The sequence below is a fragment of the Maylandia zebra genome, linkage group LG3 (genome assembly GCF_041146795.1).
Source record: "Maylandia zebra isolate NMK-2024a linkage group LG3, Mzebra_GT3a, whole genome shotgun sequence".
Classification (NCBI taxonomy): Eukaryota; Metazoa; Chordata; class Actinopteri; order Cichliformes; family Cichlidae; genus Maylandia; species Maylandia zebra.
Genome location: NC_135169.1, coordinates 46395780 through 46423058, shown reverse-complemented (window position 1 = coordinate 46423058; position 27279 = coordinate 46395780). Strand labels below are relative to the sequence as shown.

The following is a 27279-nucleotide window of genomic DNA, read 5'->3' as shown; positions in this document are numbered from 1 at the left end:
TTTCACGCGTATATAAAACAGGTCCGCAGCTCCGAACCGTAGTAAAGGGACCTCTGGTTAATACGTCGGGTTCGTGTCGGGCTCGTAGCTGAAAACTAGCTTTAGTTTGTTGTCTGGGTCAACTTTGCTAGCGAGAGACAGAGAGAGGAGTTGAAAGGCTGCTCCAACTTATTGCTTCGGAGGAAAACACGAACACAGTGTACAGTCGAGTCTTAATAGCTTTTACTTACAACTGGGCCTATGAGGCATTCTTTAGGGCTATGCCTGTAACACTCTGCATATTGCCTCCATATTAATACATTTTTGAACAATATTTTTTAAAAGTATTTCGTCACGTCATTATGCGGGCCGCAAGTAGGGGTGACATGGGCCGCATTAGAGCCTCTTAACGCCTGTTTTGTTTGGGTTTCCACCGGCGTGGAATTACCAAAAATAGAGAGGACATAGCCTAACACATGAAAGATCCGCGAAGATGCAGACTTGACAGACTCTGGAACAGAGGAAATCTTAAGCACAGAGACAAAAGTAACTAGACGTGGAACACAGAGACGACATAAAGACAGAAACTAAGACTAAGCATACAACTCACGGAGAACAGAATTAAACTTTTACCAAGAACAAAGAGGAGGCACAGAAACAGAACAGAAACCTAGAAACCAGCAACTATAAATATATTACAAACAGAAAACCATAATCCACAGAGTATAACTTAAACCAAAAACACAAACCCCGTGACAGTGTGGATTTTTTGTCTCACTAGAGTGGAAAAATGTAACCTACTGCTTGACACTAGAGTAAACACATTCATTCTGAGTTTTCCTCTGTCTTTTCAATCTGTTGGGCAGGTTAATGCTTAAAGCAGCGTAGTGGAGGTTGTCTGCATCATGGCTACCCTGGTAAAAACAAATTTGAGAGGTAGATCAAATTACAGTTTCTGGAAAAAAATATTTCAAAGTAATATGTGCTAAAATATTTTTCAATATTACTTTAATCTGAACAGATGAAACGTACCTCTGCAGAGGTAGTTGAAAGTCTTGTTTGTTGATGGCCTGAATGTAAAATACAAAAACAGCAGTCTCACTTAAAAGTCCAAATCAGTGAATAAAAACTGTCAAATGCAGCACCTTTTTCCAGTACCTGATTTGAAGTGGTTTCTTTTGCTCATCTTGTAGAGAAGAAAAGTCAGTAAAACAACCAGGGTGGAGGTAAAAGTCAATGCTCCACTCAAGACGTACACCAAGACAAGAGATTTTGCCTCATCTGTGAGGAGCCAAGAATTCTGAGCACAGACTTCTCTATATTTTAGGTTTTCTTTTCAGATAGATAATAAAATAACAGTCACAGATATGGGTTCTATACTGCTACTTACCTCCAAACACCAGCGTGGTTCCTCCCCCAAACAGTATGTGTCCACATGAGGCAACAGCACAGTAGTAGATCCCAGCATGAGACACATTCAGGCTTTCCATTGTCAAGTTATAGACACAGGTGTGTGTTCTTCTGTTGGCTTTCCTCTCACACTGATCATCCCTGCCTCCATGGGTGTAAATGAGTCCTGGATGAGATTCTTCAGAGTCTCTGAACCAGTATATACTGTGTTCTCCATCACAAGCCCCAGTGTATACTGTACAGTTCAGAGTCACAGAGCTTCCTGGTTGGATAGTTTCAGAAGCTGATTGTTGGACCACAGCCTTGATGTTCAAATCTGAATCTTTAACACCAACAGTAATGCTCTCTGAAAATGTTGATGTGTGTAAATAGGAACATATACAGTAGTAAGTTGCTGAGTCTGAAATGCGCACATCTGAGATTATTAAGTTGTTTTGACCTGTTTGAGTATCCAGGGTGAAGCGTGGATCACTCTTGAATTCACTGTGAAATGTGGCATTTTGTTCATATACATAGAAGGTAGAAATGAGTCTTGGTTTCTCTGCCAATGTTTGCTTATACCAGTAAAACCGTGGAGTTACACCATTTTTACTGTAACAATGCAAAGTCACGCTGTCCCCAGTTCTAACTGATATGAAACGTCTTTCTTGATGACCAGACGAGAAGAACTCCTGGTTGTTCACCTGAGCTGAAGTAAAATAAAAGACAGAGCAAATACATTTTATAGACCCTTAACAGCATGGAAATATATTCAGACTGCAGTTTCAAAACCATAAACTCACCCATTTCCCCTAAGAGCAAACATGTTAGACAAAAGACAAACTTCGCAGGTGTCATTGTCTTTAAATAATCTTGCTGAATGAAAAGAATCTCAAACCCGTCTCCACTCTTGTTAGAGAAGACTGTGTGTGATTGGCCAAGCAGAAGTGTCACAGTATGTCTTTTGTTAAGGAAAGATGATCACATGTTCAGAGCAGCCAATAGTGTTAGACTTCATGATTGAGGCAAAAAAGAAAAATGAAACTGTTTATAAATAAAGAAAACAGCACTGATCAATCAACTCTTTGTACACATTTTTCTTAAAAATTCTAAAGGCCCGTTTTTCATCTGAGTATGTGGACCAGGGATTGCCCCCATCTCTAATCCATTGATTTTCAGGCATGGAGGAACAAATGAACCGTCCATAGGAAAAAAGCAAAGAAGATATCAGACACGGTGGTTGAGCCCTGACTGACCAGTTTGAGTCTTTCCGAACTGCTGACTTAATACAAAAATATGATAGTGAGTGATTTTACCATTCACGTAGATGCTGAAAACAACAGCCTAAACACTGCATTTAATTAGCTAGACTCAAAATGTAAATGAGCCCACCCACCGCTTTAATCATATTCTGCATCTTGTGCTATATGGTGTAGAAACCAAGCACTTAACAGTATCCCCTAAAAAGTCAGACCATTGCTTAATAACATTGAAACTTACAAAAACAGGCTACACAGCAGTGGGGAATAACTTTCATTAGAGTAGATATATTTCTGAAAGTGCTGTAAGTAGATTTAAGGATATAATTCTTCCACTTCTTCAATGCCATGTGCCAACACAATAGAGAGCAGCTACCTAAACTTTACTCCCACAGAGGTCAGTGATGTTGTGAACAGTGCTACATTCTCTCGCCATATGACTCTGGAACTTAGAACTTCTAAGTATAATAACATCATGAGGTCATTCAACACCACTCAACCACAAACTCTAGACAATATTTACATAACCTGAACATGAACAACAATATTTATATAACAACAGTTATCTGTTACTTATGTCTGAGGAAGACACTGCATGGTTTAGGTCAGAAAACAAGAATAACAGATGCAAGCTATCTGAAAGTGGTTGGCCACCACTGGTAACACACTATGTAATATATGCAAGTAAATGTTTTCTTAGTCTTTGGGTTTACTATGGTTTTGGTGTTTGAGTAATTGAGTTGGGCGGGGGGATTGTGGTGGCTAAACTCGAGATTCACATTTTTACATTGGGAATGACCAAGATGGACAAGATTAGAAATGAAAACATCGGAGGGACAGTACAAATAAGTTAGACAAAACTGAGACGGCTATGTCTCAGTTTTGTCTGTCGGCTTTTGTCAAGCCGACAAGCGTGACAAAGTCAGGAAGACCTGGAAGACAATTAATCAATATGGTGAAGAAGGGATGCAGAGGGTTGGTGTGATGGATGCCAACAAATAGGAAAATGTACAAAGAACTCTATTCACTAGAAGAAAATCCTACTCACAGAAGCCCAATCATGGACAATAAAGAGTGTAAAGAATACATCAGTACAATGTCACGCCAATTCTACATCTATAACATAATAACTAACGGTGAATTTGCAACTCACAAAGCTCATTACATATACAAACATGGGCTTTTGGTATCTCCATAGTTCTAGTTGTGGCACAAAAGGAACCATAATTGATCTGTGACACCTCAGAAACACTGCTTTAGGACAGGAAATAATACCTCACGTTATAGTTGACACACGTTAGACATCATAACTATTATTGATTTCCAGACAATGTGATGACAATGTGATCCTTAAAGACGTGGATTTGATTATAAGTCAATTAGACCTTTTAAATTTGACCTCAAAACCTTACAGCAATAAACCACTGTGGTATGGAGGACCACAAGAGCCGCATGCTGTCAGGATTTGTGTCGTGGATGAGAGGAGGAGGACCCAAACGCTGGACTCACAGGTAGGTAGGTGAAGGTGGGTGTTTATTGCCGATGGAGTGAACAAACAGAACAGAGGTAGGAAATGGCTGGCTGGACGGCTGACTGAATGAAGAAAGGACTGAATGGCTAGCTGACTGAACGCAGGCGGAAACGACAACATAACATCAATGACACCACAAGGGCTGAAGGGAAGAGAGGGCTTAAATACATGACTAACAATGACAACGATTGGAGACAGGTGAGTGAACAGCTGAATATAATGAACTAATGATAAATGGGAAGAGGACTGAACATAATGCACACAGACCAAGGCTAACACAATAAAACAGGAAGTGGAACAGGCAGTAGATAAACAGTGAACGTGAACTGAAAATACTGGGTCAACGACCCAGAAACCCTGACACATGCATAGAAATAAAGAATTATCTACTTAAATAATGAATTGTACAATAAATTATGCAATTGTAAACCTTACTAAAGTAATTTCTTATTTAATAATGTAATTTAAAAACACTATTTTTAAGTCAATATTTTAAAATGACTTTTCAATCCATTAATAAATACTTCAAATCCAGCTCGCAAGAAAAATCTCATTTCAAAAATCATTTTCAATTTCCAAATTAAAAAACTGATTTTCAAAATCTTTTTAAAAACACAATTTATATAAGAGAAATAAGTAAACAGATTAAAAAATCTAAGGATTATTTCTAACGATTCCAATGGCCAATGGCGATTCCACTCCTCATTTCAAAATCCATGTTCCTTTCCTGTTAGCTCACATCTTAGCTATTATTTTAGCAAATAGACTAGCTTTGGGATTAACTATTGGATTACCTTCTGGATTAGCTTTCAGATTAGATTTTAGATTTTTTTTATCTCATTTATGAGATCCTAAAGCAATGCAAATTAGCCACACAGCGCAATGTAAGGAGCTCTGAGATTGGTTGGACAGACATAGACTTGTTGCCTGGATTTTTCTACACTGCTGTTTGTGCTCATAGCTTTGCTCTGCTAAGAAGTGCGTGTGCTTGTACAAAGGCCATTCAGCCTTGAAATGCCACTTTACACTCTACCTGACAAAGATTTAATAGAGATATGTGATTGAGATAGGTGAAGAAGGAAAGGGACCCTGCAGTGAAACAGAGAGCTAAACCTCCGAGTGCGCGCCTGTGGACTCAGCCTGACCACCTGTTGAAGCTAACGTGCTAACATGGCTAATGCTAGCATCACCGCATGTAACCCCACTCTATTAAGGGCCATTTCTCAATACTCATGTACACAACTCTGTACTCATGTTCTCGCAGACTTCATAAGTTCACACAGGAGTCCGGACTTCCTGAGAACGTAGCACGATTTTTGTACAATTTGAACACGAGTGTACTTGATGATGTCACAGGTCAGCCTAACATGACCCGGCTGGCTCGTCCCACTCAAATATCAGATCAGAATTTTACAGTAAACATATATATAAATGTTACTGTGTCAGTTTTCATTGAAAAATAATAAAGGAAAAATATTTTATGAATTACTTTACCTGTACTATAGCAAGATGTGCTCTAGTACAGAATAGGATGGTGCACATATTTTAGAAATCCAACTATAATTTTACATGCAAGCTCACTTTTTGCAGGTTAATTTGCAAGGGATATTTGTATCGATTTCATACAAATACCAGCAAGTAAGGCCCAATGTATTTTGAACAGACAAGAGCAAAGTAATGCCATAATGAGCAGTGCTAACCAAACACAGCATTTCATACTCTAAGTTTTAGGGCGTTGCAACAAAGAACAAAGGGAGAGTCAGACAAACTTGCACCACAAAAATGAGCTTTGATGCTGACTGTGCTCTGCACTAAAGCACAACTTTCTTTTGTTGACTCTATTATCTTAAAATTAATGGTTTTTAGTTGTAAGATTGAATAACTCTTATTCAGTGTTCATCTTCATCTAAAGTCATAATACAAAACAAATATTGTTAACTAATATATATATATATATATATTCTCCAGTGAACAGTGGACACACTCTGAAAAACAAAAAAGAAGCCTACATTTTCAAAGCTGCAGAAGGGGTGTGCAAATCAAGCAACAGGGGTTTCAATTTTTATTTTCTGACAAAATATAGACATGAAAATTCATTATATACACAGCAATGTTGAAACTAGTCCTGTAATGCCACTTTCTGCACTTTCTGTCACTATCTATCTATCAATCTATCTTCTGACAGAGAAATTGTGCACTGTTGTGGATAGAAAACAGTGTTATCACAAGGATAACATAATGTCCACCTGACACTACACTTGAGAGTCTATGTACTTTACATCTTATGGACCATGAAGATTTCGGACAAGTCCTACTGCTTCACACTGGAGTAAACACATTCGGTCTTGCTGTTCCTCTCTTTCTTTGATTTTCTGGAAATGTTAACATTTATAGAAGCATAGTGGAGGTTGTCTGTATGAGCATTCTGTCAAAAAAAGGAAATGTATATCAAAAAAAATGCCTTCTAATAAAAAGTGCTGTGAAAAATGTGTTTTATGTTATTTAAATTGTAAAATCGTTTAGACAGATGAAACATACCTCTACAGAGGGAGCTGGAAATCTTGCTTGAGCCTCTAAATGTGAAATACATACAATTGAAATCTGATTGAAAAGCCAAATAAATGAATACAAGCTGTTAGATGTAAGTAGCACCAATGGTCCATACCTGATTGGAAGTTTTTTCTTTTATTCATCTTGTAGAGTACGAAAGCCAGAGAAACCACCATGGTGAAGGTGAAAGCCAATGCTCCACTCAAGAAATACACCAAGAAGTGAGATTTATTCTTGTCTGTAAAGACCCAGAATTCCAGATCAAGGATTTCAGAATGTTTTTTGCACTTTTTAGAGTTTTATTAGCACAATATTGTATTTGTTGTGACAATGTTCCTTACCCTTATATTTCAGAGTAGTTCCTTCTCCGAACAGTATGTGTCCACATGAGGCAACAGCACAGTAGTAGGTTCCAGCATGAGACACATTTATGCTCTCCATAGGCAGGTTGTAAGTGCAGTTGTATGTTTGTTTGTTCTTCTCACACTGATCGTTCCTGCCTCCATGGGTGTAAAGAAGTCCTGGGTAAAAATCTCCAGAGTCTTTGAACCAGTAAACACTATGATCTTCATCACAGGTCCCAGTGTATACTGTACAGTTCAGAGTCACAGAGCCTCCTGGCTGGATGGTCTCAGATGCTGACTGCTGCACTAAAGCTTTGATGTTTAAACCTGAACCTTTTACACTGACAGTAGTGCCTTCTGCAAATTCTAGGACTAAAGAAACCCGCCTTGCACAGTAGTAAGAACCTGAGTCTGACTTCTGCAAGTTTGTTATATACAAGTGGTTTTTCCCTATGTCTGTATCCAGGGTGAAGCGTGGATTGTTCTCGAATTCATCATGAAAAGTCCCATTTGCTTTAAAAACATACTGAGTAGAGATGGGCTTTGGTTTCTGTCCAAGACTCTGCTTGTACCAGTAGAACCTCGTTGCATCACTGGCTTCATAGAAACATTGTAAAGTCAAGCGTTCACCAACAATAGCTGATACAAACCGTCTCTCTTGCTTATGAGTTACGGAGAAATTCTGGTGAGTCAACTGAACTGATAGAGAATGAGACAACGCAGACACAGCATTAATTTTACAGGAAACATTTCATTAACACATGTGTATAGAGGAGCAATCATAGCCACTGATAGATTAAAAAAAATCATAACTCACCTAAATTTCCAAAGATCAGACATGTCACATAGAAAACAAAGTTGGGAGGTGTCATCGTGTGCAAACCTCTGTGTTAAATGAAATGAACCTTGACTTTTTTCCACTCTTTAGAAACAAGACAGCTTTTGATTGGCCATTGCAAAGCCATGTGATCTGCCCCCAGGATGAAATGTGTCTTCTGTGCATTTAACACAGACATTTGTTGCCTTTGGTAGAATGATATAGTGACAGGTCCATAATGGTTGTGTCATGGTTTTTTTGTTTTTTTAAAAATATATTTTTAGTCTAAAACTGATCATTACATAGAGTGTAAACACAAGTGACAACATACTGTGGAACTTATTCCTGTTCATCATTTACAGACTCAGTAGAGACACAGTAAGGCACCTGGCACTTGCTAGATGTTCGCATGATATCGATCTCTTTGTGACAGTATGACTGACACACTTCTCATGCTGTCCAGAGGAGGCAGACTGTAATGAGGTCTGTATACACTTTTTTGATGTTGTGAAAACTGCAAACAGATTTCAACTCACTTTCATCGTAGAAGTGAGAATAAAAGCAAATGTAACATGGTAGGTCTTTATGTTAAAAGGTAGCATGTGTTTTGTGTTCTTATTATTTCTGAAGGTCTGTTGCCATTACTGTTATTTGAAATGGACTGTAGGTAATATGTCTGTGTTACCTAAAGGGTACTGACAGTGCCATTCAGGTAACACTATTGAAATTGACTTTGCTGCTATTTCTCTCAGGTAGCATCTATTTTTGGTCAGACTAACACAGTAACATCCTCCCAAAAACCACAACCTGACACAGAGAGGAAAGAGTAAATCATTGCACTGAATGTCTGAGTCAGGACTAAGACTGACAGGGAGTAACAGCACAGCTAGTAGTACTTCATGCATTGCAAATGAGCTAAGAAAAAAAATACATTTATATATATTATATATATGGTACTGAAAACATTTTTTCTAATTCTTTAACATTTTCAGCCTTAAATTAAATCTTTATGGACTGCCAAAGGAGTCTCTCTGCAGCTGAAAACCAAATACTTTGCAATCAGAATACATTTAAGAAAAGACATTGGTGGGCATGGTTTGTGGCGCAGCTGCAGGGGAGTGGAACTCCATCAGCAACCATGGCTCACCTACATAAAAAGAATGAACTGGGTCCTGAGTTCATTGTTGTGTGTGTGTAAGTGCAGCTGCAGCCGAGTGCTGAAAGTAATAGCAACACAATAAAGTTGCCGAAGTGTACGAACTTTGTGGTGGGGTCCGTCATGCTTGCTACAGACGTGTCAAGCATGCAAAGGAAAAATCAAATGTTATTTTATTTAGCTAACTTCCCCATTATGTTCAGTCCCTTAGACATCTCTGGATACAGTCTACTTCCTGTTAATAACCACAGATGCATTTAACAAAGATTATAAAAAAAATAAGATTAAATAAGTGCCAGTGTTTGTATGATTACCTTTGGGTAAATGCATTCCCTAGTTTTCTATGATCAGATAATTGAGGTCAGCTGTATCAGTCAGCCTCCCCTGACACTACACCCTGAACCCGTTGCTCCACCTCTCTGGACACAAAGCCAGGCACAAACCAACTCCAAAAACCACCTCACCTCATTTTTGCTCCTGGGATGCGTGCTTCTTCAGGTTGGCTGTGAGCCCCGCCTGCCTCAGGGACTCCAGGACTGCAGTCATCCACCGCACATGCTCTGCCCGGGTTTCACTGTGAATGATGACATCATCCAAATAGGCGGCAGCATATGTAACATGTGGACAAAGCACTGGTCCATGAGGCACTGAAGGTGGCTTGGGCTCCAAACAAGTTGAATGGAAATATGACAAATTGTGTGGAGAAAGCAGTTATTTTCCTGTTGTTGTGAAAATGTGAGCAGTGCCTAACCAGTGCAGGAGTTTGTCAACCTGAGGCATTGGGTAGACATCAAACTCCTTGTGGTAGTTGATGCAAAACCTATGGGACTACACAACACTCTTCTATTGCTAATATTTTTAGCATTTTGGCCAATTTTCTCTCAATATTTGTCTCTTATGCTGGGGTAAGCTATAGGGCTGTTAATGCAACCTCACACAAGGGCACATTACAAAACAGTGCTCTTTGACACTGGTATGACAGGTCAGGGGGGATACACATCTGCAAAAGGCTTTCGCAAAGCAGCAACAGCTGCTCTCTGGGCCTGTGTGAGATGGTCATCATAATGGAGGGAGGTGGGAATGGTGGAATTGGGCAACTCCAACTTATTTCTCACCAGGCTTAGTAGAAAAGCTGTTTTTGTCTCTCCATGCTTTTAGGAGGCTGAGGTGATATATGTGTGTGGCTCCTCCCCTGTTTGAAGGCACCACATCATAGTCAACGTCATCCACTCACAGTGTGACCACAAAGGGTTCTTGCTACTTGGTGAGTAACTTGGAGCTAGAAGAAGGGAGTAATGCAAACACTTAGGCAATTTTCACCGGGAGACAGAAGCTGCGTCCAAATTCAGGGGTTGCATCCTTCGGACGCTGCATTTGTAGACCGATTACACGACAGCCAGACGACGCAGGCTGTCTCAGACTCCTCCAAATGCAGCCGACAAATGCGTCCTTCATTTCCCGGGTTTGAAGGATGGGTCGGGTGTATCCTTTGTTGCCCAACCTATCCCAGAATTCAAACAAAGGCGACGCTACTTGGTTTTAATATTACTCTTTCTGAGTCTCAAAATAAACTTTTAAGATATTTTCAGGTGAGAATGTAGCTGTGTAAACTTCAAATATCTGCTCGATTTATAAAGACTTTGCATATTTGCAAAAGTGCTCTGATGCTTTTGCTTTTCGCAGTCTTTTGCTTCTCAGGTTTAACATGATGATATATAAGTCACTTAGATAACTTAAAAATGTTATTGTTTAGCTTTTTTTAAGTGTTTTATTTGGTCCTGAGTAAATCGGTTTGGCTGTGATTAAAGTTATAGTTTTTACATATCTGAATAAATGTCAAACAGAAAACGGATTAAACTGAAGTGTGAGATGGTTGAGAATTTACTCCAGTGTTTTGTTATATTTTAGATAGCAAGGAGCAGACAGCTGACTTTATTAAACTCCACAGAGACAGCTGGTTACGCAAATCAGAGGCTAGACCGTCCCATTTTACAGCCTTGCACTTCCGGCCTTCGAAGGACATGTCCCACGGAGTTCCTCAATTTCAAGTCATATCATATATCATATCCCCATAATCATATTAGTGGACAGCGGGGGTTTTGGAGCCTCTACTATATTCTACAGGAACAAATCAATCCTTTCAAACATGCTTTACCTGGCTAAAATAGATTTATTTGATCATCAGTGAATTTGTCCATAATGTCTCCATAATTACATGAAAAGCAATAAGGATAAAAACAAGCACATTGTTTCATATATTAAACTTGTAGAAAAGTATCATTAATATCTCCTACAAATGCATTGGTACATGGAAAAAACAATGAAAGAACAAGAAAGAAAGGAGGAATCCTTGACATCACAAAAACAACAAACAGGGCAGAAGTTCCTAAATTTGTATCATTACAATTTTACCACAGTGAAAGTACAAAAATGTCTATGCTAAGAGACACCAATACAGCATTTCTCTAATAGATAAAGAAAATTGGCCACCTCATTTGCAAATATCTATCTTTATTTGTTTATAGCAGAGTAAACACATTCATCGTCGGTGTTGTTTCTCTGTGTTCTTGATCTCTTGGGGATTTTAATGCTTAAAGCAGCATAATGAAGGCTGTCAGCATGCTGGTACCCCTGTCAAAATGTGTACAAAGTAGATAAGAACATGATTTCAGATGTAAACAATGGCCATAAAACAGAAGACTGTAAAAAGTTTGTTGAAGAGCGCTTTAACAAGTCATTAAAAAAAACTATATTCACCTCCGAACTTGTTGCGGGGCCTGAAAATCTTGCTTGAGATTCTGTTTGTGAAACACAAAGTAATTGATTTAACTGAAAATCCAACTTTAGCTAAAACCGTTCTAAGCTTAAAAGACTCCACTTACCTGTCGATTGGTGTCTGTTTCTTTTGTTTGTCTTGTACAGCAAGTATCCCAGTAAAACACTGAGGATGGAGCTGAATGTCAAAGCTCCGCTCAAGAAATACACCAAGCCCTGAGAATTAAACGTGCCTGCAACACACCAGAAACAGAGCTTTTTCTTGCCTATATCTTTAAATACTGATAAAGTGAGAAACAGGTAGAAAAGGTTACTCACCTTTAGGCTCCAGCTTGGTCCCATTTCCAAATAGTATGTGTCCACATGAGGTAACAGCACAGTAGTAGATCCCAGCATGAGAAACACTCAGGTTACTCATTGGCAAGCTGTAGACACAGGTGTGCGTTTGTGTGCTGGGTTTGTTATCACACTGATCGTTTCTGCCCAAATGTGTGTAAATGAGTCCAGGATGGGATTCGCCTGAGTCTTTGAACCAGTAAACACTGTGCTCTCCATCACAGGTCCCAGTGTGTACTGTACAGTTCAGGGTCACGGAGCCTCCTGGCTGGATGGTCTCAGATGCTGACTGTTGGACCACAGCTTTGATGTTCACACCTGAACCTTTTACACTGATGATGATGTTTTCTAAAAAGGTTAAAGTGTATAAATAGTAAACACAGTAGTAAGAAGCTGAGTCTGAAACTTGCAAATCCTTGATCGTCAAGTGATATTTGCCGTCTTGTGTATCCAGTGTGAAGCGTGGGTTGTTCTTGAGCTCTTCATTAGAAGAGTTGTTCACATTATATTTGAAAAAGTGAGAGATGATCTTTGGTTTTTGTCCCAGATTTTGCTTAAACCAGTAAAGTCTTGCAGACCTGTCACCATCATGGAAACATTTTAATGTCAGGTTTCCACCAACTTGAGCTGATATGAAACGAGACTCTTGATGAACAGATGAGAACATTTGCGACTCTGTCATCTGAACTGTAGTGGAATTGAAAAAAAACAAACAAATGTACATTCAGTTCAATGTAATAACTTCACAATACAAAAATCTGAATTCATGATAATGGAACTTACCCATTTTTCCCAAGAACAGGCACAGAAGCCTGAAGACAAACACTGAAGACACCATTGTGGTAAGATTCTCATGTAAAATGAAGGTTACTGTGCTGCTTTTGAGAGGCAAGAATGTGTTTGATTGGCCAGCCAGAGGTGACACAGTATCTACTGTATGGAAGTCACGATCACATGTTTACTGCAGCCTGTAGTGGAAAATACAGTATGATATCTAAGAAGAATTACACGGTTAGACATAGCCTATATTCAAAAATTATGAATCGTAATCAGATCTAAAACTTTAGAAAATGCAGCTTGGTCTGCATTAAATATGTTATACAAACATGATCATTTTTTTTATTGGACCAGTTTACCTGCATTTCCAGTATACCCCACTCTGTAATGAAAACACATTTAATCAAAAACATGTGTTGAGTAATAACTTGAGTATACAGAATATTGATTCTGGCAGTGAGCTCATTGTAGATAATAAAAGGTTAAACAAGAAAACGGCAACTTCTGGGTCCAGAAAGAGATAATCAGGAATATTTGTATTAACACAGGATTTTGATGTTTAACATTCAGGATTAGGAAATCGTTGCTCTTAAGTTGCATAAATGCAATGTCACATTTTTAATTCATATCATTTTTACTGAGTTTCAGCATCTGTGTCAGATTATTTTACTCTCTACTCAACTGCTGTTTGAATAATCACAGTTATACAATAATGGTGTTGCATTCCTGATAAAAGAAGTATTCTGAGCTCATATGAGTTGCAGCATGAAATAAACAAGACCTGTTGAAAACTACAGTTTTGTTGGGTGTTTACAGCAAGTGGTCCTTGGGTCATGAGGTATGTGTGAGCGTAAGAGCACATCCTGCTGAAACCGCAGAGGCCGTTGCACTGACACATCTAAATAGAAAGATGGTAAAAGGCACTGTGTTTGACAGGATGCAACCACTGTTACCTTTCTGTGCCTGCTTGTCCTTGTAACACAAGTATAGGACTAGTGCAGCGGTTAGACTTTTCAAAGTGATATATTTAAATGTTTACAGTTGTGAACTCACAACGTATGAACCCTGCTTCTGGGTCCATTAAGGCTGTTGTGTTTTTAACATGTTTTAATGCTTTGTATCTTGTTCTATTTAATCTGAACAACCCTAACAAAGAGCAGTGATCACTGTCAGTCCTCCTGTTTTTTATTACCACTAATTATTTTAAAGCTCAGTTTTTAAAACCTTACGATGTAGCTACAGCCCAGCCCATGCAGCAGTCTGTTAATGACTAACCTCATATTGTGGATAGATTATGTCAGTTGTTCTCCTGACTAAAGTTTTGTCCATTTACAGCATCCTGCCGTGTGATTGCATTTGTCCCTGACCATTGGGAACCCTCCTGTTAACTTTTATTGAGTGGAAAAAAGTTACATTCATCCTCCAGCTTAACTGTGTTTATATTATGCTAACCATAGCTGTGTAGCTAGCCAAAAAGTAGCACATCATTATATACCAGCTAGGCCAACTTCAGTAATCCTACAAACGTCACTGCTGTTTAGTTTTCTGTTTTCATTTATGTCGGAGGTGATAGCTAGCTGTACATTTTAATTTCTCAAAAATCCCTCAGTCAGAACATGGTATATCATCTTTAGATGGAAACTAGTGAGCTAACTCAATGCTAACTTCATAGATTCTGTTTTGGTAGAATCTAGTGGATGTTAAAATTAATTGTTACACCTGATAGAGCAGCCACACTGTTCATTTTATTACAGATGAAAGGATTTAGACAGTTTTTAACTCTCAGTGATGCCGCAGAGTTTGTTTGACTTTGGGACCTGAAGTGGAGTTTGGATCCAGAAACGGCTAATGATGTCAGACTTAAAGGCCGTATTTTCTTGACTCAGTTTTGTTCCACCTCTTTGCTCTCCGACTACCTACCTGGACTTGGTCAGGATTGAAGTCCATTTGTTGCATTCGGATGTTCAGGACTGAGGATTAACCTGTCAGAAATTTGAGCTAACATTAGGTCAACATTTGACACCAACCGAAAGGGTCATTGTAGATGATATCTGACTGCTTCATCTTCTTCGATCAGACAAATCACTGACATCACCTGCCTAATATTGTGGTAGTTCATCTTTTGCTGCCAACGAGTGAAATGGACATGCATGCAGAAGTGGCAGTAACCTACAGTACCAGTAGAAGGAGTTATTTTATTTCAACCACACAAGAAAAATAATCACGAGAAAGCAACACTGTTACAGCAGGAAATGCCGTTGTGTTTTATGGAAAGGACCCAAAATGCAGACACGGGAGAAATGAACTTGTGTCTAAACAAAAAAAAATTGCAGCTGATACAAAAAACAGAAAAACAAGGCAAAGCAAAACAAGGGTGAAACTAAACTGAAACTTAAATTGGGATAATGACGATGGGCAAGAACATGAAACTGGACAGTAACATGTGAGAACGTAACTATGAAACAAACCAAACACGAAACAGAACATTAACATTAACAAAAACTCTCAGACCTGACATGAAAACAAACAGATGACCCAACAAAGAACAGAAGGAGACAGAGGACTTAAATACACAGAAGGGTAATGAGGGAAGTGGAAACACCTGGAGAGACACAGCTGATACAAATGAACATGACGCCACAGGGGGAAGTAAAACAAAACACACTCAACATGGAAACACTGGTCTCTTCAGAATAAAACAGAAAACATGGAGAGACGTACAGGGAGTGCAGAATCATTAGGCAAGTTGTATTTTTGAGGAATAATGTTATTATTGAACAACAACCATGTTCTCAATGAACCCAAAAAACTCATTAATATCAAAGCTGAATGTTTTTGGAAGTAGTTTTTAGTTTGTTTTTAGTTTTAGCTATTTTAGGGGGATATCTGTGTGTGCAGGTGACTATTACTGTGCATAATTATTAGGCAACTTAACAAAAAACAAATGTATACCCATTTCAATTATTTATTTTTACTAGTGAAACCAATATAACATTTCCACATTCACAAATATACATTTCTGACATTCAAAAGCAAAACAAAAACAAATCAGCGACCAATATAGCCACCTTTCTTTGCAAGGACACTCAAAAGCCTGCCATCCATGGATTCTGTCAGTGTTTTGATCTGTTCACCATCAACATTGCGTGCAGCAGCAACCACAGCCTCCCAGACACTGTTCAGAGAGGTGTACTGTTTTCCCTCCTTGTAAATCTCACATTTGATGATGGACCACAGGTTCTCAATGGGGTTCAGATCAGGTGAACAAGGAGGCCATGTCATTAGTTTGTCTTCTTTTATACCCTTTCTTGCCAGCCACGCTGTGGAGTACTTGGACGCGTGTGATGGAGCATTGTCCTGCATGAAAATCATGTTTTTCTTGAAGGATGCAGACTTCTTCCTGTACCACTGCTTGAAGAAGGTGTCTTCCAGAAACTGGCAGTAGGACTGGGAGTTGAGCTTGACTCCATCCTCAACCCGAAAAGGCCCCACAAGCTCATCTTTGATGATACCAGCCCAAACCAGTACTCCACCTCCACCTTGCTGGCGTCTGAGTTGGACTGGAGCTCTCTGCCCTTTGCCAATCCAGCCACGGGCCCATCCATCTGGCCCATCAAGACTCACTCTCATTTTATCAGTCCATAAAACCTTAGAAAAACCAGTCTTGAGATATTTCTTGGCCCAGTCTTGACGTTTCAGCTTGCGTGTCTTGTTCAGTGGTGGTCGTCTTTCAGCCTTTCTTACCTTGGCCATGTCTCTGAGTATGTCACGGCCCAGCGGCACGAGGGAACAGAGATGGACACAGGTGCAGAAACCAACCCGGAAGCGAGACAGTAAGGGAACAAAGGATTTATTTCCGCCCCCAGGCAAACACAAGCAAAACAAAAACGACGCCACCACACTAGTGGCGCGTAGGATAATCTAAGATAACTAAGGGTGACCTAGACACCTCTAGGAGACAGCTGAACAGCAGAGGCATCGGGGAGGTGGAAACAGGACTACGTAGGGGCCGGGGCATTGGTTTCAGGTGGAGGGGACAGGTGGAGCGGAAGGCCCGGAAGCGGTCGAGACGTGGGGAGGCAGGCAAGTGAGTGGTGGGCCGGCAGGCAACGTCGTATCAGCAGCAAGCGGCCCAGGTCCAGGAAAGCGGGAATGAGGGAGACAAGACCTCCACTCCAGGTGCTACCTATGGGGATAGCAGATGATCAGGCGATGAACGGTTGAGTGCACAGGTCTGATATACTGCTGGAATAATTGCTCACAGGTGGTCAGCCAGGGAGGAGCAACCGAACTCCGCCCAAAGGAGGAGGAGTCGCCGTTGGAGACCTGCAGGTACCCACCCAGACCATGACAGAGTATTGCACACCTTGTGCTTTTGGGCACTCCAGTGATGTTGCAGCTCTGAAATATGGCCAAACTGGTGGCAAGTGGCATCTTAGCAGCTGCACGCTTGACTTTTCTCAGTTCATGGGCAGTTATTTTGCGCCTTGGTTTTTCCACATGCTTCTTGCGACCCTGTTGACTATTTTGAATGAAACGCTTGATTGTTCGATGATCACGCTTCAGAAGCTTTGCAATTTGAGACTGCTGCATCCCTCTGTAAGATATCTCACTATTTTTGACTTTTCTGAGCCTGTCAAGTCCTTCTTTTGACCCATTTTGCCAAAGGAAAGGACGTTGCCTAATAATTATGCACACCTGATATAGGGTGTTGATGTCATTAGACCACACCCCTTCTCATTACAGAGATGCACATCACCTAATATGCTTAATTGGTAGTAGGCTTTCGAGCCTATACAGCTTGGAGTAAAACAACATGCATGAAGAGGATGATGTGGACAAAATACTCATTTGCCTAATAATTCTGCACTCCCTGTAGACATGACACTCAAGCTTGACAACATGGACACAACACAGACATGAAACTCATGATAAACTGGAAAGGAAACATGACACATAAACCAAGGAGACATAGATGATAATATTGGCTAAACTAAAACTCAACTAGACCCTAAGTAAGAATAACACAAGAACTCACATACTAAACATAAGAAAATACAAAATACAAAACAAACTCAAAATGCTGGGTCACAGACCCAGCCCCTGACAAACACATTTACACGTAAATACATATTAGCCATCTAGCTTAAACATTTCTGGAACAGAAGGAACTTACACTTACTTTACACTTTTGCTGCTCATTAGCAACTTCTTGGCTGTGACCAAAAACTTAGCAAGAGGTCCTTTAAGCTCTGTCAGTTATGAAGTCTAGCCTCAATTAATCAGATTTATTTATCCAGCACATCCTACAGGTGTTTGATCGGCTTGAGATCTGGGGATTTTAAAGGTCAAGTCAACACCTCAAACTCGTTATTGTGCTACTCAAACTATTTCTGAACTATTTTGGCAGGGTACATTATCCTGCCGAAGTAGGCCACAGCCATCAGAGAATACAGTTTCCATGAAAGGATGTGTATGGTCTGCAACAATGCTTAGGAAGGTGGTACGTCTCAAAGCAACATCCACATTAATGACAGGACACAAGATTTCCCAGCAGAACATTGCCAAAGCATCACACTGCCTTCATTTGCTCTCTTCCTTCCCATAGTTCACCTGGTGACAGGCAGAGATGGGCAGTAACGCAGTAATGCGTTACTGTAATCTGATTACTTTTTTCAAGTAACGAGTAAAGTAAGGGATTACTATTGCAAAAACGGTAATTAGATTACCGTTACTTTCCCGCAGGAACGCTGCGTTACTGCGTTACTAAAACCGTGATGTTGCGAGAATGTCTCATGACAGTGACGTAAGCGAGTGCGACGTTCGTGACAACAGCTGTGTGCAGATCAACAATGGATCATATATCGAGTGCGGGAGAGAGTATGAGCATGCAGTGTTTAAAGCGTGGAAGTACTGACCCTACTTTGAGTTTGATTCCATAAAAAATGACAAAAACATTAGTGTCCGTTGTGCGTGGGAAGAAAACTTATTTTTACAGCGAAAAAAACCCTAAACAAGCTCCAAGTGCACAACGACGTAATGGGAAACTCACAGAGAAACTCGCGGATTCTTCCACTGACCGCTGCGGCACACCTGCACCAGGGTAAACCTCCGCCTACTCTACTCCTGCTTTACAGGTGAAAATAGAGCAACAGGACCGCTAGTCTTTGATTTTATTTATTTTCTGCTGTGTTTTACTTGCATCTATTTGAAAGACTGAGTGTAAACACAAAAAATATTTTATTTTATGTGCTGGAATGTGCAGAAAATAGGTTTAAATGTTAAACTAATTTCTTCAAGTCAGAGAATGTTGCATATAATTAAATTTTTGCTTGATGCATAAAGTTAAAAGATTAAAACTGATAAAATAAGTTTAAAAAAAAGACACGTTTCCATTTGATTACATTTTGTATGATGGATTATGCAGAAAAAGTAGAATTGGGCTGAAAGATCTATCGCTTTATCACCTATTCATGTTGCAAATCGTGTTTTTAAAAAGTAACTAAGTAATTAATTACTTTTGAAAATAAGTAATCGGTAGAGTAACGGGATTACTTTTTTGGGGAAGTAATCACTAATTAGTTACTGATTACTTTTTTCAAGTAACTTGACCAACACTGGTGACAGGTGTTCTCCAGGTAAGCAAGGCACCACCTGGCTGTCCATGTGATATAATAGAAAATGTGATTCGTCAGACCAGACTGTGATTGTTTGCTTAGCCAAGGAGACTCAACATGCAAGGTTTCTTCAGAGTTTAAAGTCAAAATACACAAAGGATGTTTTACATTTAAGACACAAACCCTTCTTACATTGCTTCGTGGTCCAGTTCTGATAACCAGGATCAAGATGGCACCCTGACTGATCTGCGGCTATGCAGCCCCATACTCAAATGAATGTGATGCACTGTGAAATCAGACACATTTCTATCAGCACCCGGATTAGCAGTTTGAGGTACAGTAGGACATCTGTTGGATGGGACCAAAAGGACCAGCCTACACACCCCACATATATCAGTGTGCTTTGACCACCTGTGAATCGTGACAAGAGCTGCAGTTTTGCAGATGCTCTGACCCAGTTGTCTATCACAATTTGGCCCACAACTCAGACTCACTCAAATACTCACACTCGCCTATTTTTCTTGCTTCTAACACATCAACTTTGAGAATAAAGTGTTTACTTGCTCCCAAATATTGTGACACTCACACGTATCACTTCACCTGTTAGTACTTATAATATTATGCATGATCAGTGTATATTATTAATACAAATAGCAGACACTTCCATTTTCAATATGATGAATTATAAACAAATTATTATGTATGTTTTTTTTAGATGCAGATTTTTTTATGCAGCCTCAAAGTTGATTTGAACCAGAGTTTTAAGTGAAAAATTTCATTTGAAAAGTGACGTTTTTATATGATACTGGGACAATCAGTGTGGAGGTTGAATGTTCTTCTTGTATTCATGTGTAGGGTAATAGATTAACTCTAGTTTATTTCTTTAATTTGGCACCAGAACAACTACATTTATTTATTATCTAGAGTTAAGCTGAATTCTCTGACACACACGATACTAACTGTCACTAACAGTCACTCGGGTTTGTGTTATCACTGGATTGAACGTGCACTCACATATAAAGTCAAGCTTTGAAGGTCTTTCAATTTTTATTGTGGTTTATCTTCAGTAACATATGATTTACAAAAAAATCTTATAGAACATTTTGTTGAGAGAAGAATTTAGAATACAGTAAAATTACAAAAATCATTTACCAGCAGAAAAATCAAAACAATGTTATTGTGATTATGACCCCCCCCCCCCCCCCCCCCCCCCCCCCAACAAATAAAACAGAAACCACAAATGCAGGTATTATATTTTATCTGCACACCACAAACAGCACAAGTAATCTATGAAAGAAAGAAATGTTCAAATCTGAATTTTATTCTACAGTTAATCTCAAAAGAAGAAAATTGTGTCTTAATAACAAATGAAACACATCCAGTTTTACTGTTGTTTGTACCACTGTAGCTGCACACTGTAGTACGCACATTCACTCCAGGTCTGATCTCTCTGACTTGACCGGTTGTGCAGGTTGACAGTTGAAGAAGCAAAAATGAGCTTCTCTGTTTGAAAACCCTAAAAACAAGAAACGTATTAAAAAAAAAATATTTCCACTGATGGATTTTTCCTTAAGTAAAATCTAACTGAACAGTATTAACTCACCTTTGCATCTGCTCTGGAAGGGATTGCTTGAGGCTCTGCAGCATAGAAAAAAAAATATTAACATTCAAAGTTCTAGAAGAAGTTGTGAGCTAAAAACAAAACAGTTGTTACCTGAAGATTCACAGCCACAGTTATTGCTCATACACAGTAAGAAAGCCAGCAGTACACTCAGGATGGAGGTAAATGCAAAGGCGCCGCTCCAGAAAGTCCAGAAAGAAGCACGATTATCTGCATAAAGTGACACATCAGAAACAGATTTGCATCCATTAGTTTTTTTGGTTTTAGAAGTGTGAATTGGAACAACTTTCACTAAGCTCAGTCATAATGGTATTTACCTTCAAAGTCCAGTTTTGTCCCGCTTCCAAACAGTATGTGTCCACATGAGGCAACAGCACAGTAGTAGGTTCCAGCATGAGACACATTTATACTCTTCACTGGCAGGTTATAAGTGCAGTTGTATGTTTGTTCGTTCTTCTCACACTGATCGTTCCTGCCTCCATGGGTGTAAAGGAGTCCTGGGTAAAAATCTCCAGAGTCTTTGAACCAGTAAACACTATGATCTTCATCACAGGTCCCAGTGTAGACTGTACAGTTCAGAGTCACAGAGCCTCCTGGCTGGATGGTCTCAGATGCTGACTGCTGCACTAAAGCTTTGATGTTTAAACCTGAACCATTTACACTGACAGTAGTGCCTTCTGCAAATTCTAGGACTGAAGAAACCCACCTTGCACAGTAGTAAGAACCTGAGTCTGACTTCTGCAAGTTTGTTATATACAAGTGGTTTTTCCCTATTTCTGTATCCAGGGTGAAGCATGGATTGTTCTCGAATTCATCATGAAAAGTCCCATTTGCTTTAAATAAATACTGAGTAGAGATGAGCTTTGGTTTCTGTCCAAGACTCTGCTTGTACCAGTAGAACCTCGTTGCATCACTGGCTTCATAGAAACATTGTAAAGTCAAGTGTTCACCAACAATAGCTGATACAAACCGTCTCTCTTGCTTATGAGTTACGGAGAAATTCTGGTGAGTCAACTGAACTGATAGAGAATGAGACAACGCAGACACAGCATTAATTTTACAGGAAACATTTCATTAACACATGTGTATAGAGGAGCAGTCATAACCACTGATGGAATCAAAACAAATCATAACTCACCTAAATTTCCCAAGATCAGACATGTCACATAGAAAACAAATTTGGGAGGTGTCATCGTGTGCAAACCTCTGTGTTAAATGAAATGAACCTTGACTTTTTTCCACTCTTTAAAGACGAGACAGCTTTTGATTGGCCATTGCAAAGTCATGTGATCTGCCCCCAGGATGAAATATGTCTTCTGTGCATTTTACACAGAGGGTTGTTTCCTTTGATATGATGATATAGCAACAGGTCCATAATAGTTGTGTCATGTTTGTTTTTTTAATATTTTCAGTCTAAAACTGATCATTATAAAGAGTGTAAACACAAGTGAGGACACACAGTGGAACTTATTTCTGTTCATCATTTACAGACTCAGTACATTTACAAAAGAGACAGACTAAGGCACCCGGCACTTGCTGGATGTTCGCATGATATCGATCTCTTTGTGACAGTATGACTGACACACTTCTCCTGCTGCCCAGAGGAGGCAGACAGTAACGAGGTCTGTATACACTTTTTTGATGCTGTGAAAACTAAAAAGAAATGTCCACTCACTTTCATTGTAGAAGTGAGAATAAAAGCAAAGGTAACATGGTAAGTTTGGACAGGCATTTGACCTTGCAATCCCCTCACTCTTTATGTTAACATGTAGCTTCTGGAATATGTTTTTTAGCTAATTATTTAGCTGCCTGAAATGGACTGTTGGTACAGCGCATTTCAGGTAACAGTATGAAAATAACTGTTACCTGGTATTTCTTTCAGGTAGCATCTATTTTTGGTCAAACACCCAAACATTATCCTAAAAACAACAACTGGCTACTTAAGGAGGCAGAAAATAAATAGCAAAGGGGTTGAGATGCTGTGTTTTTTCAGTAGTGCCTTGTGCATCAAAAATGAGCGAACATAAATTCAAAAGCAAGATCTTTCTGGAAGCTTGTGTCATGAAAGTTTTCCACAACTCCTTCAGTCCTCAGCCTGTTCTTATATTAATGTTTTGTGAGCTGAAAACCAGGGCGTCATTGCCTTTTAGGAGAAGGAGAGATTATAGGAGTGATCACGGAAAATCAGGATGCCTGTAACTTGTAACTGGCTTACTGTCTGCAGCACTTGCAGTGAAGCTAATGCCCAACATACTGCTTTGCTTTCCCTTGAAACACATCGGTGGATGACTGAGACCCTTATATTTAAAAGCCAGTCTAGGAAAGGCCCTCCAGAATGCTGTAGAATAGCATCAGACAGAATGGCCCATTGCATTAGTAGTAGTGACAAAGACACCCCCAAAATAAAGAAAAAGAAAAAGCATGCAGCAGGCTAGTCCTCATTGCCTTAGTTTCATTTCAGCAATTCAAATGTTTCTCAGCACTTTGTATGGCCCTCATGTGCTTGTATGCATGCCTGAAAATTCTGGGCCATACTCCTGATGAGATGATGGATGATGTCCTTCTTCCAGATCACTGGGCTACCAGACTGTCTGTGGTGCAACCTGGTGGTGTCAAAAGTACTGAAACATAATGTTCAAGAGGATTGAGGTCAGGCAAGTGTTGGTGCCTGTCAGTGGTATCAATTCCTTCATTCTCCAGGAACTATCTGCACACTCTCACATTGTTGTGCACCAGGAGGAACCCAGGACCCACTGCACCAGTGTAAGGTCTAAGAATGAGTCAGAGTATTTCATCCCAATACCTAATGACAGTCAGGTATCCAAAGTAACTGGCTGTCTCCTCTAATCTCTTTCTTGCTCTTGAAACTGTGCTGGGAGTGAGCAAGTATTTATGTGCCATCCTGGAGGAATTGGACTAATTGTGCAATCTTTACAGTCCATGTATCACATCATGTTACCATTAGTATAGCATATACACTCAACAAAAATATAAACGCAACACCTTTGTTACTGCTCCCATTCCCCATGGGATGGACGTAGAGACCTAAAATTCATTCCAGATACACAATATAACCATCCCTCCCAAACAGTGGTCACAAATCATTCCAAATGTGTGGTAGTGGGCACATCTGCCATATTGAGATAATCCATCCCACCTCACAGGTGTGCCACATCAGGATGCTGATCTGACATCATGAGTAGTGCACAGGTGTACCTCAGACTGCCCACAACAAAAGGCCACCCTGGAATGTGCAGTTTTTTGCGCTATTGGGGGTCTGGGGACCCAGAACCGGTCAGTATCTGGTGTGACCACCATTTGCCTCATGCAGTGCAACACATCGTCGCATGGAGTCTATCAGATTGTCAATTGTGGCCTGTGGAATGTTGGTCCACTCCACTTCAATGGCTGTGCGAGGTTGTTGGATATTCGTGGGAACTGGTACACGCTGTCGTATACGCCGGTCAAGCACATCCCGAACATGCTCAATGGGTGACATGTCCGGTGAGTATGCTGGCCATGCAAGAACTGGGACATTCTCAGCTGCCATCTGCCCTGAACAATGTGAACCATGATTCATCCGTGAAGCGCACACCTCTCCAACGTGCCAGACGCCATCGAATGTGAGCATTTGCCCACACAAGTCTGTTACGGCGACGAGCTGGAGTCAGGTCAAGACCCCGATGAGGACGACGGGCATGCAGTTGAGCGTCCCTGAGACGGTTTCTGACAGTTTTTGCAGAAATTGTTTGGTTGTGCAAACCAATTGTTCCAGCAGCTGTCTGAGTGGCTGGTCTCAGACGATCTTGGAGGTGAACCTGCTGGATGTGGAGGTCCTGGGCTGGTGTGGTTACACGAGGTCTGCGGTTGTGAGGCCGGTTGGATGTGCTGCCATATTCTCTGAAACGCCTGTGGAGACGGCTTATGGTTGAGAAATGAACATTCAATGCACGGGCGACAGATCTGGTTGACATTCCTGCTGTCAGCATGCCAATTGCACGCTCCCTCATTGCTTGTGGCATCTGTGGCATTTTGCTGTGAGACAAAACTGCACATTCCAGGGTGGCCTTTTGTTGTGGGCAGTCTGAGGTACACCTGTGCACTACTCATGATGTCAGATCAGCATCCTGATGTGGCACACCTGTGAGGTGGGATGGATTATCTCAATATGGCAGATGTGCCCACTACCACACATTTGGACTGATTTGTGACCACTGTTTGGGAGGGATGGTTATATTGTGTATCTGGAATGAATTTTAGGCCTCTACGTCCATCCCATGGGGAATGGGAGCAGTAACAAAGGTGTTGCGTTTATATTTTTGTTGAGTGTAACATTATGTATTACTGCTGAGCCTGGCCAAATGTAAAACTAGTGAAAAAACAGTCAGAAAAGATGAGGACATTGCATTAACTTGCTTGTTTGCACATTGTAGAGTAATCCCACCATGTGAATAGAAGCCGTCGGTTCAGCATACGGATGACAAATGGTAAGTAAATGATGTTTATTTTAGGGCAAGCAAATTGTTGTTTATAGTAACAATTGCAGGGCTGCACAGTTTGCAGTGCATTTACACGTTTTGCAGTTTTTAATGTATTCTTTGAAAAGAGAAATGCAGTTTTGCATGTATCGTCTAACATACATAGCTGTCAGTTTGTGCCATGTGTATGCCGATCTAACAATGTATGTTGACTGGACAGAACACCACCTTGCATGTGTCAGTTGTTTCCCAGGTAAGTGATACATACACAATCTGCGTTATCACTGGATTGAGCTTGCACACACATATAGAGTCAAGGTTTGAAGGTTTTTAAATATTTTATTGTGGTTGAGCTTCAGTAACATCAGCTTTACAAAAAAACATTTTGTCGGGAGACAAATTAAAAATAAATTGAAGTTACAAAAAACATTACAAGCGAAATTAAAAAAAAAAGACATTGTGAACATGACCCCACAGGAAAAACAAAACCCTAAAAGTAAGTAAGTAAGTAAAATTTATTTATATAGCACATTTCACAGATAAAAATCACAAAGTGCTTTACAATAAGATCAGACATACAAGTTAAAATTAATTAAAAGCCTGTTTGTATAAAAATGTCTTCAGCTGCTTTTTAAAGGAGTCAGTAGAGTCTAGACAGCGTAAAGACAATGGCAGAGAGTTCCACAGCCTAGGTGCCAGTGCCTGAAAAGCCCGATCTAAACAGAAAAATGGTAAGAGGCCCTGTGTTGTCAGCATCTGAGCCCTGCCGAAAGGATCAATGTACAGTCCCAATCAAAAGTTTAAGACCACTTGAAAAATGGCAAAAAATCATATTTTTCATGGTTGGATCTTAATGAGGTTCCAAGTAGCCTGAAATTTATCAACAACACGCTCTGCTACCTCACTGTGTGGAGCTCTCCCGCTGCCAGTCGTACATATCACCAACAACAACAAACATGGGACCCAGTACAATATTTAAGTCATGATTGCAGATGCAGTGCCGGTGCATCCGCCTTCCCTGCACGGCATCGCATGGAACGCCCCACCACATATGTGTTAAAAAGACCATCTGGAGATAGTGTTACTAGTTGGATCATGGTATTTGAGTCTCTGTGGTTATGGATTTGACTGGGTGTACTGTATCTTTAATTATAATTTTTTTGACCAATAAGTGCTCAGTACATTACATTTCAATGCAGTAACCTTAGTAAGTGACACTTCTGACAAAAAATTATTCACTGTCTACAGGCCTCACTTCCACTAATTAGAGTTGCTGAATTAAACTTCTACAAACTGTGTTGCTGGGGGATTTTGGTGACCGTTTTATTTTTTTTACTCTTCTCCCTTTCTATTTTTTAATTATCTGATGATAAAAAAAAAAAAAAAAAAAAAAAAAAAAAAAAAGTGATCTGCTGTGTGGTACACTAGTTGATGATGATGTACATTCTATTTCTATTTCCCTGTTGTTTAGCTATCTGTGCATTTTACCCTGACAGTTTTGAGAAAGAACTGGACCCCACACAGCATTCAGGTGACTGTTTTGGGTTTTTTTTATTTAGTGCACAGAAATGTTCCTTTGTGGTTGGGCACAAATATCTTTTCCTGGCAGTCAGCTTTGCAGCTGACTAAACACTCGACATACCTTCATCT

General features: G+C 39.9%; 4 protein-coding genes across 4 annotated transcripts; all 4 read right to left on the bottom strand.

The window, feature by feature from the left end:
- Positions 1–776: 776 nt before the first annotated feature.
- LOC101471941 (uncharacterized) lies at positions 777–2226 on the bottom strand. Its single transcript, XM_076882251.1, has 5 exons — positions 2172–2226; positions 1370–2077; positions 1138–1260; positions 1012–1049; positions 777–893 (listed from the first exon to the last, which is right to left on the bottom strand). Exons 1-5 carry the CDS (start codon positions 2224–2226, stop codon positions 777–779), a joined length of 1041 nt encoding a protein of 346 aa, XP_076738366.1.
- A 4234-nt stretch (positions 2227–6460) lies between these two features.
- LOC101486288 (immunoglobulin kappa light chain-like) lies at positions 6461–7924 on the bottom strand. Its single transcript, XM_004571037.2, has 5 exons — positions 7870–7924; positions 7050–7751; positions 6824–6946; positions 6697–6731; positions 6461–6583 (listed from the first exon to the last, which is right to left on the bottom strand). The coding sequence occupies exons 1-5, from the start codon at positions 7922–7924 to the stop codon at positions 6470–6472; spliced, it is 1029 nt and encodes a 342-aa protein (XP_004571094.2). The 3' UTR covers positions 6461–6469.
- Positions 7925–11190: 3266 nt separating this feature from the next.
- LOC101486581 (immunoglobulin kappa light chain-like) lies at positions 11191–14924 on the bottom strand. The gene is made up of 7 exons (XM_004571038.2): positions 14834–14924; positions 13273–13295; positions 12920–13104; positions 12119–12823; positions 11908–12033; positions 11783–11823; positions 11191–11656 (listed from the first exon to the last, which is right to left on the bottom strand). The coding sequence occupies exons 3-7, from the start codon at positions 12972–12974 to the stop codon at positions 11537–11539; spliced, it is 1047 nt and encodes a 348-aa protein (XP_004571095.2). The 5' UTR covers positions 12975–13104; positions 13273–13295; positions 14834–14924; the 3' UTR covers positions 11191–11536.
- A 6228-nt stretch (positions 14925–21152) lies between these two features.
- Positions 21153–22344, bottom strand: LOC101486860 (immunoglobulin kappa light chain-like). The gene is made up of 3 exons (XM_076882743.1): positions 22290–22344; positions 21469–22170; positions 21153–21361 (listed from the first exon to the last, which is right to left on the bottom strand). Exons 1-3 carry the CDS (start codon positions 22342–22344, stop codon positions 21198–21200), a joined length of 921 nt encoding a protein of 306 aa, XP_076738858.1. The 3' UTR covers positions 21153–21197.
- Positions 22345–27279: the final 4935 nt, after the last annotated feature.

Excerpts from the sequence above, each read along its gene's own strand:
- LOC101486288 (XM_004571037.2), bottom strand. The coding sequence starts at position 7,924 with ATGACACCTCCCAACTTTGTTTTCTATGTGACATGTCTGATCTTTGGA. Across the intron at positions 7,752-7,869 it reads TCTGATCTTTGGAAATTTAG|TTCAGTTGACTCACCAGAAT; the intron begins GTGAGTTATGAT and ends ATTCTCTATCAG. Across the intron at positions 6,947-7,049 it reads AACTACTCTGAAATATAAGG|ACAAGAATAAATCTCACTTC; the intron begins GTAAGGAACATT and ends GGGTCTTTACAG.
- LOC101486860 (XM_076882743.1), bottom strand. The coding sequence starts at position 22,344 with ATGACACCTCCCAAATTTGTTTTCTATGTGACATGTCTGATCTTGGGA. Across the intron at positions 22,171-22,289 it reads TCTGATCTTGGGAAATTTAG|TTCAGTTGACTCACCAGAAT; the intron begins GTGAGTTATGAT and ends ATTCTCTATCAG. Across the intron at positions 21,362-21,468 it reads GACAAAACTGGACTTTGAAG|ATAATCGTGCTTCTTTCTGG; the intron begins GTAAATACCATT and ends CACTTTATGCAG.
- LOC101471941 (XM_076882251.1), bottom strand. The coding sequence starts at position 2,226 with ATGACACCTGCGAAGTTTGTCTTTTGTCTAACATGTTTGCTCTTAGGG. Across the intron at positions 2,078-2,171 it reads TTTGCTCTTAGGGGAAATGG|CTCAGGTGAACAACCAGGAG; the intron begins GTGAGTTTATGG and ends ATTTTACTTCAG. Across the intron at positions 1,050-1,137 it reads AAGAAACCACTTCAAATCAG|GCCATCAACAAACAAGACTT; the intron begins GTACTGGAAAAA and ends TTTTACATTCAG.
- LOC101486581 (XM_004571038.2), bottom strand. The coding sequence starts at position 12,974 with ATGGTGTCTTCAGTGTTTGTCTTCAGGCTTCTGTGCCTGTTCTTGGGA. Across the intron at positions 12,034-12,118 it reads GACCAAGCTGGAGCCTAAAG|GCACGTTTAATTCTCAGGGC; the intron begins GTGAGTAACCTT and ends GGTGTGTTGCAG. Across the intron at positions 11,657-11,782 it reads GCCCCGCAACAAGTTCGGAG|GGGTACCAGCATGCTGACAG; the intron begins GTGAATATAGTT and ends ACATTTTGACAG.